Source organism: Oncorhynchus clarkii, chromosome 1 (assembly GCF_045791955.1).
Source record: "Oncorhynchus clarkii lewisi isolate Uvic-CL-2024 chromosome 1, UVic_Ocla_1.0, whole genome shotgun sequence".
Classification (NCBI taxonomy): domain Eukaryota; kingdom Metazoa; phylum Chordata; class Actinopteri; order Salmoniformes; family Salmonidae; genus Oncorhynchus; species Oncorhynchus clarkii.
Window position 1 is genome coordinate 24,552,049 of NC_092147.1, and position 20,465 is coordinate 24,572,513.

General features: G+C 41.2%; 1 protein-coding gene across 2 annotated transcripts; it reads left to right on the forward strand.

The window, feature by feature from the left end:
• Nucleotides 1–553: 553 nt before the first annotated feature.
• On the forward strand, nt 554–19,791 carry LOC139392768 (heat shock factor-binding protein 1-like). Of its 2 annotated transcripts, none has more exons than XM_071141135.1 (4): nt 554–767; nt 1,834–1,900; nt 2,319–2,445; nt 15,743–16,451. In XM_071141135.1, exons 1-3 carry the CDS (start codon nt 723–725, stop codon nt 2,441–2,443), a joined length of 237 nt encoding a protein of 78 aa, XP_070997236.1. In that variant the 5' UTR covers nt 554–722; the 3' UTR covers nt 2,444–2,445; nt 15,743–16,451. The 2 variants fall into 2 exon arrangements, with proteins under 2 accessions (XP_070997236.1, XP_070997153.1); XM_071141052.1 differs by lacking the exon at nt 15,743–16,451 and adding an exon at nt 19,474–19,791 and having other exon boundaries at nt 568–767.
• The last annotated feature ends 674 nt before the right edge of the window (nt 19,792–20,465 follow it).

The window sequence follows — 20,465 nt, forward strand, 5'->3', positions numbered from 1 at the left end:
TCCAATCCTCTAGTATTCTTTGTTCTATTTTTATTTCACCGTTTTACACGTTTATTACCCTGTCTATTTACAGTTTAGCCTACTCTATCGCCCCGGGAATATGATCGCAATGACAGTTTCTGACAGGTGGTTAGTCCATGTAACGTAAACTCGCACATCGCACATCGCCTTAGTCCTTCTGCTTCTGATCTGGCAGACACACTAATTTGTAAATTGTCTGAGTGTGCCCTTGACTAGCCGTAATCGAAATCGTTTTTACATTTACTTTTATAAAATCTAATTGTTTTAGAATTTTACTCAAGTAGTATTTCACTGTTTGACTTTCACTTTTTATATTTAATGTATCTTTACTTTTACTCAAGTATGACAATTGGGTACCTTTTCCACCACTGTCCATGGGCAGATTTGTTGCCTCCCACAATGTATCAATGCTAGTCACTTTGCATAGGGTCGGGTTTACGAGACTATGAAAACCGCGGGATTAAAATAATCGAATTTCGCCAAATCGAGGCTTTGCATACCAAAAACTAAACGTTCCACATTCCGTTGGGTTCCTGCTTCAGTGTTCTCGCGATACGTGTTTTGCAAAAACAGCTGACTGACATATCTGGATTTACGTGGTAGAGCTAGGGATCCTGTATTTATTTTTGCCCAAGGTAGCTAATTTAGCTAGAGTTCATTTTACACCACTTAATAACACGCGTGTCGTGCATAGGGAAAATATGGCAGACACTGATCCAAAGTCAGTTCAGGACCTTACCAATGTGGTGAGTATATAACATTGAAGCTAGCTAAATTAGCTAGCCAGCCACGATTCACCCAGGCCTGGTGAATGGATATGTTTCGATTTACATTAGCCGATCATTTCAATAGCCTATGTAACTAGCTAGCTAAGAAATAGGATCCTACGAAATGACTGTAAAAGTAGAGTATCAAACTCTAGAACGGTAAGAAAATATCATGGCTCCAATTGCTGTAGTGCCAAAGATGTTGTTTATAACTAACCCAGATAGACCACAGTCTTTAGGCAGAACACGCAAAGAGGTGGGCAGACCCAAGCACGATTTAGCGAGATCCTATTGGCGCGTTCTAGCACATATTTGCATACGTTATTACGGAACGAATACCCTGTGAAGTGCGCGTTGGCAATAATTACATTCGCTCTTGCACTCTTACTAACACCGCAATTGTTATATTTTTTTTTTGGCGAAGGGTAAAGTCTACAAAACATAATCTACTCTATTCTTAACATATTGTAGTTGGTAACAAATCTGTATTGAGATCAAATGTTTAATTGATGATACAATTTGCAGAATTTCGGCCAAAATCCATCTCGCGCCATCTTCTCCCATTGCTGGCCACTGGGCTCCCTCTCATCACCATATTTGGTGGGGTGGAAATGCCAACCGGATGTTTCAGATGTATACATCCAGGGAAACATCTGGCTCATTGTTCTCTCTGTGGTAGTGCTGTAGCTACATCTCCCATAATTTAGGCATCACTGATTGAAAAAGGAACACCTTCTCTTTTTATCCATGATCATGCTCTGTATAGCTTGCTTATATAAATAAACAAACATGATATAAAAACGGCCAATACGTTTTGATGTGGTTTGAATCCTGCTCAATTAAAATTTACCAAATTATTCTGAATTGACCACAAACCATCTTTGCTGTATTTTTTTTTCTCTACTTTCTCCCACCCACCCATTTCTTTATTTATATCCTCCAGTTTGCCCTATTGGATTTTCATAAATTTCTTGCAAGATGGTCATTGAACACAATAGATCATATCAGCCTGTGTAATGATACACCTGTTACTGCTCTCTAAAAGGTCCAGACGCTGCTGCAACAGATGCAGGATAAGTTCCAGACCATGTCAGACCAGATCATCGGAAGAAATATCCTCAACATTGTTAGGTAACTTGGTATGGGCTTGGTATCTTGGTATCTTTCAAGTCATTATGCTTATTTTATAAATGGGGTGTCATACGGTCACACCCCCATTAGTTCATTTCCAAACATAATGGACTTTGGTCCATTTTTATGTTTATTTTACATGAGCTAATTTGTCAAAGATTTCTAGTAGCCCTTTATATTACAGTTCAGAAAGAAGCAGTAATAACATTTTTAAAGTATAATAGTGCATAGGAATACATTAGATATGTCTTACCAGTTGGAATCTTGGCTGGGGAGTGTCTGTTAGTGATCATCATTAATGTTATAATGGAGAGGTATTCCTGCCAGCACATCCCATCCGTCAGCTTAATCCACAAGTCCATTTTGGGCTAGCCCATTGTCTTCCTTAACCATGTTCACTTGATGAGATGAGCACCCGCATCGATGACCTGGAGAAGAACATTGCTGACCTCATGACCCAGGCAGGCGTGGAGGAGATCGAGGGGGTCAAGGAACCGCAAGTCAAAGAAGGACAAGGGTCATGAAGGTAATCTAACGGCACTTTACTAAATGTTTTCTATTTCTGTATGATACTCATCGGTCCCCGGTTCAAATGTTTAAGATACGAGTGAGTCGGTCTGCGGACCCCAAAAAGATCAAAATGAGGCATGCATTGGTCAGGAAATCTATTCAAATTTTACGAATCGCTGGTTCACTAAAAACATTCTCATATTACTTTCTACCCTATCTTTTGTGACAAATTATGTGTCCTCTCCTTCACTGTCAAACTAAGCATGTAACTGTGTTGACAGTCATTGATCTACAAGTAATTTTGCATGCCGAACAACCCCAGGCAATATCAGTAGCAGTGTGCGCAGCTTCACGTGTTGACCAACGAGGTAGGCCCCTTATCTTGTACATCTGTGCCTTCTGAGTAAAAACATTTTTTTTAAAGCTTGTGCAATATTTGGCTTTATTAGTTTAGTGACAACCAATGTAATTGCTAGGTTATTGTTATCAAATGTACTGTTGAAAATAGTGTTTTACCAGATTAGAAGTAAACTACCGGAGACACAACTAATCTGGCAATAGCCTACCTGCTGATTGGGGCATAGCCTACATTAGATTTTATTTTGATTGTTCAGGTTCACCATCAGCAATAGTTTTGGTAGTTTTACTTTAAGCAATCAGTGTATATGGTCAAGTTTAGATATGCAGGGTTGGTTGATTAATTTCATAACGAGGACAGCAATCACTTTTGTAAACCGCACTGCATGGTCGAAGCAAAGAAAAGAAAAATGACTAGTTAATTAGTGGGTGATGGTGATTTCAGATCAAAAATTGGGCAAAAAAGTAGCTTACTATACCATTGCTTCCCCTAATCTGAGCGCCATACAGCTTCCGTTTTGTAAGCTCTGACCCAAATGTACTATTTTGTCATTTAAACATTTAAACTCAGCAAAAAAAGACTCACTGTCAACTGTGTTTATTTTCAGCAAACTTAACATGTGTAAATATTTGTATGAACATAACAAGAGTCAATAACTGAGACATAAACTGAACAAGTTACACAGACGTGACTAACAGAAATTGAATAATGTGTCCCTGAACAAAGGGGGGGGGGGGTCAAAATCAAAAGTAACAGTCAGTATCTGGTGTGGCCACCAGCTGCATTAAGTATTGCAGTGCATCTCCTCCTCATGGACTGCACCAGACTTGCCAGTTCTTGCTGTGAGATGTTATCCCACTCTTCCACCAAGGCACCTGCAAGTTCCCGGACATTTCTGGGGGGAATGGCCCTAGCCCTCACCCTCCGATTCAACAGGTCCCAGACGTGCTCAATGGGATTAAGATCTGGGCTCTTCGTTGGCCATGGCAGAACATGCACAAAACGAGCAGTATGGCTGGTGGCATTGTCATGCTGGAGGGTCATGTCAGGATGAGCCTGCAGGAAGGGTACCACATGAGGGAGGAGGATGTCTTCCCTCTCAACGTACAGCGTTGAGATTGCCTGTAATGACAACAAGCTCAGTCCGTTGATGCTGTGACACACCGCCCCAGACCATGACGGACCCTCCGCCTCCAAATCGATCCCGCTCCAGAGTACAGGCCTCAGTGTAACGCTCATTCCTTCCACGAAAAACATGAATCCGACCATCACCTCTGGTGAGACAAAACCGGTGATGTCTGGTGAGGACCTGCCTTACAACAGGCCTACAAGCCCTCAGTCCAGCCTCTCTCAGCCTATTGCGGACAGTCTGAGCACTGATGGAGGGATTGCGCGTTCCTGGTGTAACTCTGGCAGTTGTTGTTGCCATCTGTACCTGTCCCGCAGGTGTTATGTTCGGATGTACCGATCCTGTGCAGGTGTCTTTACACATGGTCTGCCACTGCGAGGACGATCAGCTGTCCGTCATGTCTCCCTGTAGCGCTGTCTTAGGTGTCTCACAGTACGGACATTGTAATTTATTGCCCTGGCCACATTTGCAGTCCTCATGCCTCCTTGCAGCATGCCTAAGGCACGTTTACGCAGATGAGCAGGGACACTGGGCATCTTTCTATTGGTGTTTTTCAGAGACAGCCTCTTTAGTGTCCTCAGTTTTCATAACTGTGACCTTAATTGCCTACTGTCTGTAAAATGTTAGTGTCTGTTAGTGTACCGTTTCACAGGTACATGTTTATGGTTCATTGAAAAAGCATGGGAAACAGTGTTTAAAGTTTTTGGGATTTTTCCGAATTATCTTTGAAAGGCAGGGTCCTGAAAAAGGGACGTATCTTATTTTTGTGAGTCTATTTTTACTTTTATTTTTTCAATGTAGCTGATATCAATTACTTTCAACCGGCAAGAACTTTTGACCATCAGATCGGAAGTTACTTACCTCAATTCCGGCTTCGACTTTGACTCATCTGCCCTTGGCTCTTTCTTTAATTCCGACCCAATTCCTACCCAAGAGGAAATGCAGACGTTAGAGGCAAGAGAGGGGGATCCTAGTGAGATTAAAGTAAAGGGAGAACCGGCCACCTCTTCCCTCCATTCTACTGGCCAATGTGGATGAGGGAGAGGTTGTTGTTCCTGTCCCACACTGCCACGTCTACCTTTTCTACCAAAAGGACTCTCGAGATTGCAATATTTTCTGCTTTTCTGAAACATGGCTCTCGGACAAGATACCTGCCATTGCTATCCAACTTGATGGATTCTCCATTCACCCAGTGGAGTTGGGGAAATCAAGGGGGGAGGGGTTTGCCTCTTCATCAACAACAACTGGTGTGCTGACTCAAAGCCTATGGAAGTATCAACCCCATTGTTTACCAGTCTTGGAATACCTCATGGTCAAATGCCGACCCTTTTACTTCCCGAAGGAGTTTTCAGCTGTTATTGTGACTGTTGTATACATTTCACCTCAGAACAAGAAAAATAACAAGCTGGCACTTATCTTCTTGGCACACCCATCCCGTTAGTGGGATCATTTCAGCAACCGCTGAATAGCATAGCTCCACAGTCAAATAATATTACAAAAAAATATTAATATTCATGAAATCACAAGTGCAATATTGCAAAACACAGCTTAGCCTTTTGTTAATCCACCTGTCGTCTCAGATTTTGAAATTATGCTTTACAGCGAAAGCAATCCAAGCGTTTAAGTTTATCGATAGCATAGCAAAACATTATGTACACTAAGCATTAAGTAGCTAGGTCACGAAAATCAGAAAAGCAATCAAATTAATCGTTTACCTTTGATCTTTGGATGTTTTCACTCACGAGACTCCCAGTCAGACAACAAATGTTCCTTTTGTTCCATAAAGATTATTTTTATACTCAAAATACCTCCGTTATGTTCAGAAATCCCAGGAAAGAGTGGTCACGACCACGCAAACGTATATTCCAAATAATGTCCATAATGTCCACAGAAACATGTCAAACGTTTTTTATAATCAATCTTCAGGTTGTTTTTTAAATATTTATTCGATAATATATCAACCGGGTGTGTAGGTTTTTCAATAACACCGGGAGAAACATTGGCCGCTTTACTCTGTAGCGCAAAACTCACTCAGAGCCCCGACCTATCCACTTACGCAATGTGATCTTTCACGCTCATTTTTCAAAATAAAAGCCTGAAACTATGTCTAAAGACTGACACCTTAGAGAAGCCATAGAAAAGGAATCTGGTTGATATCCCTTTAAATGGAGGATAGGCATGCATAGGAACAGAGGTTTCAAAATAAGAGTCACTTCCTGATTGGATTTTCCTCAGGTTTTTGCCTGCAATATCAGTTCTGTTATACTCACAGACAATATTTTTACCGTTTTGGAAACTTTAGAAACTTTAGAGGGTTTTCTAATTATATGCATATTCTAGTTTCTGGGGCTGAGAAATAGGCAGTTTCAAATGGGTATGTTTTTTTTTAGCCAAAAACGAAAATACTGCCCCCTACATGCAAAAGGTTAAACTGTACAAGGCTATAACCAAGCAGAAAAACGTACATCCAGAGGCTGCTTTTCTGGTTGCCAGCTATTTTAATTCCATGTCATTAGGACACGTGATGCCTAACTTCCATCAACACGTCTCCCTCGCCAATATGGGTGATAAATCCTAGACCACTGTTATTCTAGTCACAAGCAAATATACAAGGCCCTACCTCTTCCTCCATTGAGCAAATCAGATCATGACTCCGTACTCCTGCTTCCTGTTTACAAGCAGAAGCTTAAACAGGAATTACCTGTGACTCGCTCTGTTGAGAAATGGTATCCATAATCAGAGTTTATGCTACAGGACTGCTTTGCTAGTGTTGATTGGAATATGTTTCGTGACTCCGCTGATAACATCGAGTTAACCACCTCAGTCATCGGCTTCATTAGGAAATGCATTGGTGACATTGTCCCCACAGTCATCAAACAAGCAAAAGGACAATATAGGAATGAAGTGGAATCATGTTACATGCCGCATGTGGCAGGAGCTACAATCCATTACGGATTACAAAGGAAGACCCGTCCGGGATCTCCCCAACAATGTGAGGGTAACCACCGACCCAGAAAATTGGGTGATCTAGCTCTCTGATGCCGATGTGAGTAAAGTCTAAATCAGGTCAAGGCCACAGGGTCCGATTAGTATTCCAGGGCGCGTTCTCACAGCATATGCAGAACAGCTGGCAGGTACACTACATGACCAAAAGTATGCTGACACCTGCTTGTCGAACATCTCATTCCAAAATCATGGGCATTAATATGGAGTCGCCCCCCCTCTTGCTGCTAGAACAGCCTCCACCCCTCTGGGGCGGCTTTCCACTAGATGCTGGAACATGTTTTGGGGACTTCCTTCCATTCAGCCATGAGCATTAGTGAGGTCAGGAACTGATGTTGGGTGATTAGGTCTGGCTTGCAGTTGGAGTTCCAATTCATCCCAAAGGTGTTGGATGGCGTTGAGGTCAGGGCTCTGTGCAGGCCAGTAAAGTTCTTCCACACCCATCTCGAGAAACCATTTATGTATGGACCTCGCTTTGTGCACTAGGGCATTGTTATGCTGAAGCAAGAAAGGGCCTTCCCCAATCTGTTGCCACAGTCAGAAACACAGATAGTCTAGAATGTCATTGGAACTAGGGGGCCTAGCCCGAACCATGAAAAACAGCCCCAGACCATTCCTCCTCCACCAAACCTAATAGTTGGCACTATGCGTTGGGGCAGGTAGCGTTAACCTGGCATTCACCAAAACTAGATTTGTCCGTCAGACTGACAAATGGTGAAGCGTGATTCATCATCATTCCGTCTTTTGGATGGGATGTTAAACGGTAGTCCTGACTCTCTGAGGTCATTAAAGATCCCATGGCACTTATCGTAAGAGTATGGGTGTTAACCCCGGTGTCCTGGCTAAATTCCCAATCTGGCCCTCAAACCATCACGGTCACCTAATAATCCCCAGTTTACAATTGGCTCATTCATCCCTCTCCTCTCCCCTGTAACTATTCCTCAGGTCGTTGCTGCAAATGAGAACGTGTTCTCAGTCAACTTACCTGGTAAAATAACGTATATATATATATATATATATATATATATATATAAAAAAATTATCACTCCAGAGAACGCATTTCCACTGCTCCAGAGTCCAATAGCAACAAGCTTTACGCCACTCCAGCTGACGCTTGACATTGCGCATGGTGATTATTAAGGTTTATTTGCGGCTGCTCGGCAATGGAAACCCATTTCATGAAGCTCCCGACTAACCGTTATTGTGCTGACGTTGCTTCCAGAGGCAGTTTGGAACTCTGTTGTGAGTGTTACAACCAAGGACAGATGAGCCACTATCACTTTATTGATCCACTATCCCTGCACATTGTAAATATGGTACTGGAACTGACCCTGTGTATATAACGTAAACTCACCCCATTCCGTACAAATGTGCGCAACCGCGACATTAAAACGAGGCTGCAAAAAAAACTAATGGGACTGTAGCGACTGTGTTGACTTAAAAATCAGGGGTGTGAACTACGTTTCTATTCAAGCGTTGATCGACATGGTAATGGCTCTATAGTATTGGAGATAAGTTGAAAAAACGGACCCTCCGTTACATTGTGACGTGTCATAGCGTACAGCACGCATAAAGCAACTTTCTGTTTTACAATCTCTCTCCACCAGGTGTAGCACTTCTCTCATTGTTTAAAAACAAGAAATGGACAGTAAGGGGGGGGATACCTAGTCATTTTTTGCATCATCACTAAGTGATCGTCACTCTCAAAGCCGCTGTCTACTTCTAAAGATCACTTTAGCACCGCACTAAAAACCTAATTCAAATTCGACACAAACCTCCAAATAAGTATGTAATGACACATTATATAAACTCTTTATAGTGTTTTATTTACATTTTTAGAGGCGATAAGGTGATAAATTGGACAGATCGAGTGAAAGAGGCGTTTTCCCACACATCTCCTCTCACTTCCCCACCCGCCATTTTTAAAAAGACCAGAAGGAGCTCATTGCCTTCTTCAATCATGCAGAACCGGGCAGCGTGGAGGTCTTGGCATGAATTCTGTTGGAAAGGGGAGAAAAAGTGCTTTACAATGGTATTGACCATACAGTTGACCTGGAAATATTACGTTTTTTGGGTGCTAAAATAAGGTCAATTGTACAGACCAAGGCGATGTACAAAAGTGAGTTAGTTTACGTTACTATGCTTACTTTATCATGTTCTTCTTATTTTTATATATTGTGTATTTTTGTTCTACCCTCTTATTGATTAATACATTGTTGGGGTTAGAACTTGCAAGAAAGGCATTTCACTGCATTTGTGGATGTGATATTATCTTGAATCTAGATGCCCCATCTCCCTTATTGCTCAGCTCAGGTGCTTACATACGGTACACCATATATATACAGTACCAGTCAAAGGTTTGGACACACCTACTCATTCCAGGGTTTCTTTATTTTTACTATTTTCTAGAATGTAGAATAATGGTGAAAACATCAACACTATGAAATAACACATGGAATCATGTAGTAACCAAAAAAGTGTTAAACAAATCAAAATATATTTTAGATTGTTCAAAGTAGCCACCCTTTGCCTTAATGACAGCATGTCACACTCTTGGCATTCTCTCAACCAGCTTCACCTGGAATGCTTTTCAAACAGTATTGAAGGAGTTCTCACATATGCTGAGCACTTGTTGGCTGCTTTTACTTCACTCTGCAGTCCAACTCATCCCAAATCATCTCAATTTGGTTAAGGTCAGGTGATTGTGAAGGCCAGGTGATCTGATGCAGCACTCCATCACTCTCCTTCTTGGTCAAATAACCCTTACACAGTCTGGAGGTATGTTGGGTCATTGTCCTGTTGAAAAACAAATAGAGCAATAGTGGCTGCCAATGACTGGAACAAATGGCAAAAATCACTGAAGCTGGAGACATATCTCCCTCTAACTTTAAGCATCAGCTGTCAGAGCAGCTTACCTATCACTGTACACAGCCAATCTGTAAATAGCACACCCAACTACCTCATCCCCATATTGTTATTTATCTTCTTGCTCTTTTACACCCCAGTATCTCTACTTGCACATCATCATCTGCACATCCTATCACTCCAGTGTTAATGCTAAATTGTAATTATTTAGCCTCTGGCATATTTATTGCCTTGCCTCCCTACTCTTCTACATTTGCACACACTGTACATTCTATTGTGTTATTGACTGTACGTTTATTTATGTGTAACTCTGTTGTCGTGTCTGGCTATGCCGGATTATGTGATATGATATGCTATTCTGTAATTAATATTACCTGATTAAGCTAATCAGGTCAATGTAATTGACTAGAAAGTTGGCGCCCCACAAAATAATGTTTATAGAGCTGTTATCTTCCGAATACACTCTTAAAGACCTGGTAATCTTTTACATCAATAGCAGTCAATATTTAATCGTCACTTTATTCAGTCTCATCTGTAAGTTGTAAATTCTTGGTTATCTTCACGAACCCTGGCTAACAAGTTGAATCAGCAATACAACATTTGGTTTAATTATTTATTTACTAAATACCTAAATAATCATAAGATTCTGTATTTACACAGAATGGATCATACATTGTTTACAAATTATGTCATAAAGAAGACCCCCCTGGTGGTGTAACCAGCTACGACAGCTGGTTACACCACCAGGGACATTGGGTTTTTATGACATAATTTGTAATCAATGTACAAGCTATTCTATGTAAATACAGTAATCTTGTGCATTTAAATAACCACCCATTTAAAAAGGAAAATGCAATAAATATTTACTCTGAGCTGCGCTTGTTAGCCAGGGTCGTAGATGGTAGGCCGGGTTGTCCTTTGAAGAATGTCTGGTGGTAGAACGATACTTTGTAGTATCGTTGTGTTTGTTAGACTGGATACATCGTCCTTCCTTTCCTAGCCCACGTTTACAGTGACTGCTGCTAACGTAACGGCTAGGAGGTATCACTTCTGGAGTGAATAAGAGTTCAAAGTTCATATATAAGTTGCTATACTTTTAAGCTCATGCTATATTCTGGCTGGTATAGTTGAAATTCATCCTTTCTGCATGTAGGTCGTCACCTTCACATTGAAATTTGATGCCAATTGGGTTAGGTTCTTGCTGATGTTGGCTTAGTTCTGTAGGTGGTTTTTGTCCTTTCAACGTGGGGACTGCCAGTCCGCACGTACTTGGAACAGGAAGTTACATTTTCGGCAATGGGCTTATATAGGTTTGGGAGAGAGGGTCGTGTTTCATAGTTTACAACCACTGTCTGTTCACATGGGTGGGGCCACTGAGTTGGCAGAGTTTACTCTATGACAAACCGTTCTCTCATTAAGAAGCGAAATTACATTTCATCTTTTCACAAATAGTTTCATATTAAAACATTTAAATTGCACAACAATTCCATGTGAATCTGATAACTACACTGCTCAAAAAAATTAAGGAAACACTAAAATAACACATCCTAGATCTGAATGAATGAAATATTCTTATTAAATACTTTTTTCTTTACATAGTGTGCTGAATGTGCTGACAACAAAATCACACAAAAATGATCAATGGAAATCAAATTTATCAACCCATGGAGGTCTGGATTTGGATTCACACTCAAAATTAAAGTGGAAAACCACACTACAGGCTGATCCAACTTTGATGTAATGTCCTTAAAACAAGTCAAAATGAGGCTCAGTAGTGTGTGTGGCCTCCACGTGCATGTATGACCTCCCTACAATGCCTGGGCATGCTCCTGATGAGGTGGCGGATGGTCTCCTGAGGGATCTCCTCCCAGACCTGGACTAAAGCATCCGCCAACTCCTGGACAGTCTGTGGTGCAACGTGGCGTTGGTGGATGGAGCGAGACATGATGTCCCAGATGTGCTCAATTGGATTCAGGTCTGGGGAACGGGCGGGCCAGTCCATAGCATCAATGCCTTCTTCTTGCAGGAACTGCTGACACACTCCAGCCACATGAGGTCTAGCATTGTCTTGCATTAGGAGGAACCCAGGGCCAACCGCACCAGCATATGGGCTCACAAGGGGTCTGAGGATCTCATCTTGGTACCTAATGGCAGTCAGGCTACCTCTGGCGAGCACATGGAGGGCTGTGCGGCCCCCCAAAGAAATGCCACCCCACACCATGACTGACCCACCGCCAAACCGGTCATGCTGGAGGATGTTGCAGGCAGCAGAACGTTCTCCACGGCGTCTCCAGACTCTGTCACATCTGTCACATGTGCTCAGTGTGAACCTGCTTTAATCTGCGAAGAGCACAGGGCGCCAGTGGCGAATTTGCCAATCTGGGTGTTCTCTGGCAAATGCCAAACGTCCTGCACGGTGTTGGGCTGTAAGCACGGAATTTTAGATCCACTTCTCCTTAATGTAACCACTGTGTCAGATTTCAAAAAAGCTTTACCGAAAAAGCATACTATGCAATAATCTGAGTACAGCGCTCAGACAACAAAACAAGCCGTACAGATATCCGCCATGTTGTGGAGTCAACAAAGTCAGAAATAGCATTATAAATGTTCACTTGCCTTTGATGATCTTCATCAGAATGCACTCCCAGGAATCCCAGTTCCGCAATAAATGTTTGATTTGTTCGATAAAGTCCATAATTTGTCCAAATACCTCCTTTTTGTTTGCGCATTTAGTACACAATCCAAACTCACGACACGCGGGCAAGTCCAAGCAAAAGTTCAGAAGAATGGTCATATTACAGTTCGTAGAAACATGTCAAACAAAGTATAGAATCAATCTTTAGGATATTTTTATCATAAATCTTCAATAATGTTCCAACCGGAGAATTCCTTTGTCTGTAGAAATGCAATGGAACAGTGCTTACTTTCACGTGAGCGTGCATGATCAGCTCATGCCACTCTGGCAGACCTCTGACTCATTCAGCTCCCATTCCCCCCTCCTTCACAGTAGAAGCATCAAACAAGGTTCTAAAGACTGTTGACATGTAGTGGAAGCCATAGGAAGTGCAATATGACCCCATAGGCAATGAGTTGAAAAATGACCAACCTCAGATTTCCCACTTCCTGGTTGGATTTTTTCTCAGGTTTTTGCCTGCCATATGAGTTCTGTTATACTCACAGACATCATTCAAACAGTTTTAGAAACTTCAGAGTGTTTTCTATCCAAATCTACTAATAATATGCATATATTAGCAACTGGGCCTGAGTAGCAGGCAGTTTACTCTGGGCACCTTATTCGTCAAAGCTACTCAATACTGCCCCCCAGTCCCAAAGAAGTTAAAGAACACACTTTGAGTTCTATTAGATTACAATATCGTGGATTCAGAGCTGAGGTTAAAGCCATAACACGTTTTTTTTTTCAACAACCGGTTCTGGTCAATAATATCAAAGGCTGCACTGAAATCAAGCAGTACAGCTCCCACAATCTTCCTATTATAAATGTATTTCAAACAATCATCAGTCATTTGTGTCAGTGCTGTACATGTTGAGTGCCCTTCACTATAAGCATGCTGAAAGTCTGTTAATTTGTTTACAGAGAAATAGCATTGTATTTGGTCAAACACCATTTTTTCTAACAGTTTGCTAAGAGCTGGCAGCAAGCTGATAGGTCTGCTGTTAGAACCAGTGAATGCCGCTTTACCACTCTTGGGTAGCGGAATTACTTTGGCTTCCCTCCAGGTCTGAAGACAAACACTTTCCTCTAGGCTCAGATTAAAGATATGACAGATGGGAGTGGCTATAGAGTCAGCTACCATCCTCAGTAGCTTTCCATCTAAGTTGTCAATGCCAGGAGGTTTGTCATTATTGATCGATTACAATTTTCCCAACTTTACATAATTCAAACTTGCAATACTTTTCTTTCATTTAGTTTTTTTATGCATGAATACGATGGATTACTGTTTGTTGTTGGCATTTCCTGCCTAAGTTTGCCCATTTTGCCAATTAAGTAATCAGAAAAATAATTGACAACATGAAATGGTTTTGTGATAATAAGATGGCGTTGAATACCTTTCTGCCCATAATTTCATTTAAAGTACAAGTTTTTTCCATCATTCTTTATATAATTGATTTTGGTTTCATAATACAGTTTCTTATTTTTTTTTTTTAGTTTAGTCAAAATTTCAGCCAGTCAAATGTGCAGCCAGACTTAGTAGCCACTCCTTTTGCCCAATCTCTTTCAACCATACAGTTTTTCAATTCCTCATCAATCCATGGAGCCTTAACAGTTCTAAAGGTCAGTTTCTTAACAGGTGAACGTTTATCAATAATTGGAAGAAGCAATTTTATAAATTAAGTGCAATGTCTGGATGCTCCTCATTAATTACATCAGACCAACAAATATTTTTAACATCATCCACATAAGTCGCAGCAAATTATTTTGTATGAGCTCTTATGCCCAGCTGTTGGAACTTTGGCTTTCCTGGAAATTGTGGTCACTGCATCAATGGGTATGGATACAGCTTTAGAACAAACTTCTACAGTATTAGTAAAAATGTGATCGATACATGTGGATGATCTTGTTCCTGTAGTGTTTGTAAATATTTTTTATTTAACCTTTAGTTAACTAGGCTTGTCAGTTAAGAACAAATTGTTATTAACAATGACGGCCTACCCCGGCCAAACCCTTAACTGGACGACACTGGGCCAATTGTGCGCCGCCCTATGGGACTCCCAATCACAGCCAGTTGTGATACAGCATGGAATCGAACCAGGGTCTGTAGTAACACCTCTAGCACTCGATGCAGTGCTTTAGACATAAGATCTTCTCTAAACATTACAGGGGTATGGCTCTGTGTATACATACAGCAACACCTCCCCCAAAAGCATTCCTGTGTTCTATAGATGTTATATCCTTGTATTGCTACTGCTGAAGTCTCAGAAATTGATAATATATGAATGTTAGCAAGTTATTGACTTCATGAACCTTATTTCTAATATGAGCTATTTTCAGTCCTTTCCTGTGTATCTTATCAGAGATAGACATAATGTGGAAAAGAGCAAACTAAGCAAGAGAAAAATATATATACATTTTATCAGTCCATTTAATCAATTGGTGTGTGTGTTTGAGGTGGGGTTGACGCTATTAACCCATAGGCTTGGCTGTCATCCCCTCCAGGCTTCTGGGAGGGATGGTGGACAATGAGCCTGTAAGCAATGTCCCCACGTGCTCTGCCAGCTTTCATGGCTGGGATCAGTTCTTTCCTCTTCTGGCGCACAGCTTCAGGATAGTCCTCGTTGAGGAAGATATTATTTCCTCAAGTTCTTGGCTTTTTCCAGAACAGCTACCTTGTCCTTGAACCTCAGGAACTTTACCACTGGCCTGGTGGTGAGATTTCCAGTCCTGTGGGTGCGCTTCACCTCAATCTTCCTGTGGTCCATTTTAGTAGTTGAATCCACCAGTATTTGGACAAAACACCTGAAGCTATTTTCTTGTTGTAACAACTGCTTGTAGAACTCTTTGTTCATTTAAAAGATCCTTCATGTGTGATAGACACCACTGTCCTCAGTCTATGTCAATGTAGGTCACGCTGTTACTCCTCGTAGTTCCAGGAAGAGTATTTGTCCTCGGCAGCAGAGGTAACTCTGGGTCTTCCTTTCCTGTGGCAGTCCTCATGAGAGCCAGCTTCATCATAGCGCTTGATAGTTTTTGCGACTGCACTTGAAGAAACTTTCAAAGTTATTGTAATTTTCCATATTGACTGACCTTCATTTCTTAAAATAATGATGGACTGTCGTTTCTCTTTTCTTATTTGAGCTGTTCTTGCCATTATATGGACTTTTACCAAATAGGGCTATCTTCTGTATACCACCCCTACCTTGTCACAACACAACTGATTGGCTCAAATGCATTAAGGAAAGTTTTATCAAGGCACACCTGTTAATTGAAATGCATTCCAGGTGACTACCTCATGAAGCTGGTTGAGAGAATGCCAAGAATGTGCAAAGCTGTCATCAAGGTAAAGGGTGGCTACTTTGAAGAATCTCAACTATATTTTGATTTGTTTAACACTTTTTGGGGGTTACTACATGATTCCATATGTGTTATTTCATAGTTTTGATGTCTTCACTATTATTCTACAATGTAGGAAATATTTAAAATAAAGAAACCCTTGCACGAGTAGGTGTGTCCAAACTTTTGACTGGTACTGTCTCAGCTCAGACAGATCCAGCTCAGATTTTTAGTTTAGAATGGAAAATTAGTTTATGCAACAAATGTTAGTGCATTGACCCAGATCACATCGATTCATTCCTCTAATCAAACCAAATTGTTTCAAACTGGGAAAAAATATATTTAAAAAAATAAACACAACATTCAACATTTTCTAAGATTTTACTGAGTTACAGTTCATATAAGGAAGTCAGTCAATTTAAATAAATAAATTAGGCCCTAATCTATGGATTTCACATGAATGGGAATACAGATACAGTGTTCGGAAAGTATTCAGACCCCTTGACTTTTTCTACATTTTATTATATTACAGCCTTATTCTAAAATGGATGAAACTTTTTTTCCCCCTCATCAATCTACACACAATACCCGATAATGGCGAAGCAAAATCAGGTTTTTAGAAATGTTATCAAATGTATTAAAAATAAAAAGCATACCATATTTGCATAATATTCAGACCCTTTGCTATGAGACTCTGAAGTTGAGCTCCAAGTGCACCCTGTTTCCATTGATCATCCTTGATGTTTCTACAACTTAATTGGAGTCCACCTGTGGTAAATTCAATTGATTGGACATGATTTGGAAAGGCACATACCTGTTTTATTATATAGTCCCACAGTTTTACAGTGCATGTCAGAGCAAAAATCAAGCCGTGAGGTCAAAGGAATTGCCTGTAGAGCTCTGAGACAGGATTGTATCGTGGCACAGATCTGGGGAAGGGTACCAAAACATGTCTGCACCATTGAAGGTCCCCAAGAACACAGTGGCCTCCATCATTCTTAAATGGAAGAAGTTTGGAACCACCAAGACTCTTCCTAGAGCTGGCCGCACGGCCAAACTGAGCCATCTTGGGAGAAGGGCATTGGTCAGGGAGGTGACCAAGAACCTGAGTTCCTCTGTGGAGATGGTTGTCCTTCTGGAAGGTTCTATCATCTCTGCAGCACTCCACCAGTCAGGCCTTTATGGCAGAATGGCCAGACGGAAGCCACTCCTCAGTTAAAGGCACATGACAGCCTGCTTGGAGTTGGCCAAAAGGCTCCTAAAGGACTCTCAGACGATGAGAAACAAGATTCTCTGGTCTGATGAAACCAAGCTTGAACTATTTGTCCTGAATACCAAGCGTCACATCTGGAGGAAACCTGGCATCATCCCTACGGTGAAGCATGGTAGTGGCAGCATCATGCTGTGGGGATGTTTTTCAGCAGCAGGGACTGGGATGCTAGTCAGGATCGAGGGGAAAAATTAAAGGAGCAAAGTACAGAGATCCTTGTTAAAAAACCTGCTCAGGACCTCAGACTGGGGCCAAGGTTCACCTTCCAATAGGACAATAACCCTAAGCGCACACAGCCAAGACAATGCAGGAGTGGCTTTGGGACAAGTCTCTGAATGTCCTTGATTGGCCCAGCTAGAGCCCACACTTGAACCCGATCGAACAACTCTGGAGAGACCTGAAAATCTCTGTGTAGTAACGCTCCACATCCGGGTGGACTCCCCAAATACAGGTGTGCCAAGCTTGTAGCGTCATACCCAAGAAGACTCAAGGCTGTAATCCCTGCCAAAGGTGCTTCAACAAGGTACTGAGTTTTAAAAAATGGGGTGTGTAGATTGTTTAAAAAATAATAATAAAAAGGCTGTAACAAAATGTGGAACATCAATGGGTCTGAATACTTAACGAATGCACTGTATGCATCTTTGTCACACATACCTTTAAAAAAAAAAAAAGTAGGGGCGTGGATCAGAAAATCAGTCCGTATATGGTGTGACCACCATTTGCTTCATGCAGCGCGACACATCTCCTTTGCATTTAATTGATCAGGCGGTTTATTGTGGGCTGTGAAATGTTGTCCCACTCCTTCAATTACTGGGCGAAGTTGCTGGACTTTGGCGGGAACTGGAACACGCTGTCAATCCAGAGCATCCCAAACATGCTCAATGCATGTTGTTATGTCTGAGTATGCAGGCCATGGAAGAACTGGGACATTTTCAGCTTCTAGGAATTGTGAACTGATCCTTGCAACATGGGCTATGCATTATCATGCTGACACATGAGGTGATGGCATTGGATGAATGGCACAACATTGGGCTTCAGGATCTTGTCACGGTATCTCTGAGCATTCAAACTCCCATCGATAAAATGCAATTGTGTTCATTGCCCGTAGTTTATGCCTGCCCATATCATAACTACACCGCCACCATGGGGAACTCTGTTCACAACATTGACATCAGCAAACCTCTTGCCCGCATGAAACCGGGATTCATGTGTGAAGAGCACATTTCTCCAGCATTCCAGTGGCTAACGAGGTGAGCATTTGGCCACTGAAATAAGTTACAACACTAAACTGCAGTCAGGTCAAGACCTGGTGAGGACGACGAGCACGCAGATGAGCTTCCCTGAAATGGTTTCTGACAGTTTGTGCAGATATTCTTCGCTTGTGCATACCCAGTTTCATCAGCTGTCCAGGTGGCTGGTCTCAGACGACCCCACAGGTGAAGACGACAGATGTTGAGGTCCTGGGCTCGCATGGTTACACGTGGTCTGCGGTTGTGAGGCTGGTTGAATGTACTGCCAAATTCTCTAATGACATTGGAGGTGGCTTATGGTAGAGAAATAAACATTCAATTATCTGGTGGCATTTCCAGCAGCCAGCATGCCAATTGTACTTTCCCTCAAAACTTGAGTTATCTGCGGCATTGTGTTGTGAAAACTGCACATTTTAAAGTGGCCTTTTATTGTCCCCAGCACAAGGTGCACCTGTGTAATGATCAGCTTCTTGATATGCCACACCTGTCAGGTGGATGGATCATCTTGGCAAAGGAGAAATGCTCACTAACAGGGATGTAAACATATTTCTGTACAACATTATTTAGAAATAAGCTTTTTGTGCACATGGAACATTTCTGGGATCATTTCTTTTTTTATTTCAGCTCATGAAACATGGGACCAACACTTTACATGTTGCATTTATATTTTTGTTCAGTGTAGAGACTTATTGTATCGTCTTGAAGGTGAAAGATTCACATTCCTAGTACTCACCTTCTGGCACTCATCCCTGTATCCATGTTGGCAGTAGTCCTGCATATACAAACATTTCAGGTGAAAGAAAAGTTATAATTTAAGCTGCATAAATAACCTCACTGGTGAACGAACATCTCTGACAAATCCCATTCAGAAAGTGTCACATGGCTAGCATTCACATCCTTTCTCAAATGATAGTTTGTGGCCTACCTTTTTGATGCTACATACCAATTTGAAGTTGAAATAACTTTAGATGTCCATCAATGACACATTTGATCAAAATTAATAATTCAGAATTTTTTTTACTTGAATTGATGGAAAATTCTCTGTAGGTCAATAGGTAGATTATGATTGCAGTTGGAAACCGTAAACAATTCCATCAGGAAAAGTTAATGTCTTCCTAAGTGCATGCTAAACCAACTATAAAACACATTTCAATTACAGGTTGCCAGACGACAAGCTGTCAAGGACTTTCTTCAGGAGCAGCATACTCTTCCACTATAACCATGAACTATTTTGATTTAGTGTGTTGTGAAATGCTTTTTTATATTGACTATTGTAATAAAAGTAACAGTTCTAATGTAGTGACTTGAAGATGTGTTATTTGTAAATGAGTATTTCCCTCAGAACTTTTCAGCCCTGTTAGTAATGGTTGATTGAAGTATACAGTAGAAGCCAGTGATATTAGCAGCACTGTGCCAAGTGGAATGCATTCAAAATTCAACAGATTTTCTTCTATTAAAGTTATTTAATACAAACAAATCTTAGTCTCATTCTTAGACAAACGTCAATCAACATATTGGTTTTACTTGGAAGTTGCTTTGTTTTAAAATCAGCCTGAATGCCATGAACCTATCCTATGGGGCTCTTGTAGATCTGCCTCCTTTAGTGTGTGTATCAGGATAGTGTGGCCATAGAGCCCTCAAACTCAACTCTGGACCTCGAAGCCATTTCCACTGCGGTTTTTCATTATTCCCCTCTAATCTGGGACTAATTTAGACCTGGGACACCAGGTGTGTGCAAATAATGATCAGATAGAAGGGAAAAGCAACAGGCTCCAGACCTCGTAGGAGATGAATAACCCTGCACTTGAGGAGCTCTTGACTGAAGAACTCAGCTACAACAGAGGCGGCCAGCATAATCAGACCCTAACACCATGTCCCACCTGATATCTCACTACATCCACATGGGGATGATGGCCTACTCTATAATTGGGATGCTAATAATTTTCCTAGGACTCCTTATTCAAATGCTTATAAAAGGACGCATAAAAGGACATGTTTACCATACTTTCTATAAGATCATCATGGTTTACCATATAACAATGGTAAAAAAAAAAATAATAATTTAAGTGCCAACAGCATTATAACAATTTAACTTGAAAAACGTTATGTGAAGAAAGAGTTCTGTAGTTCAATATACGGTCAGGTAAATAA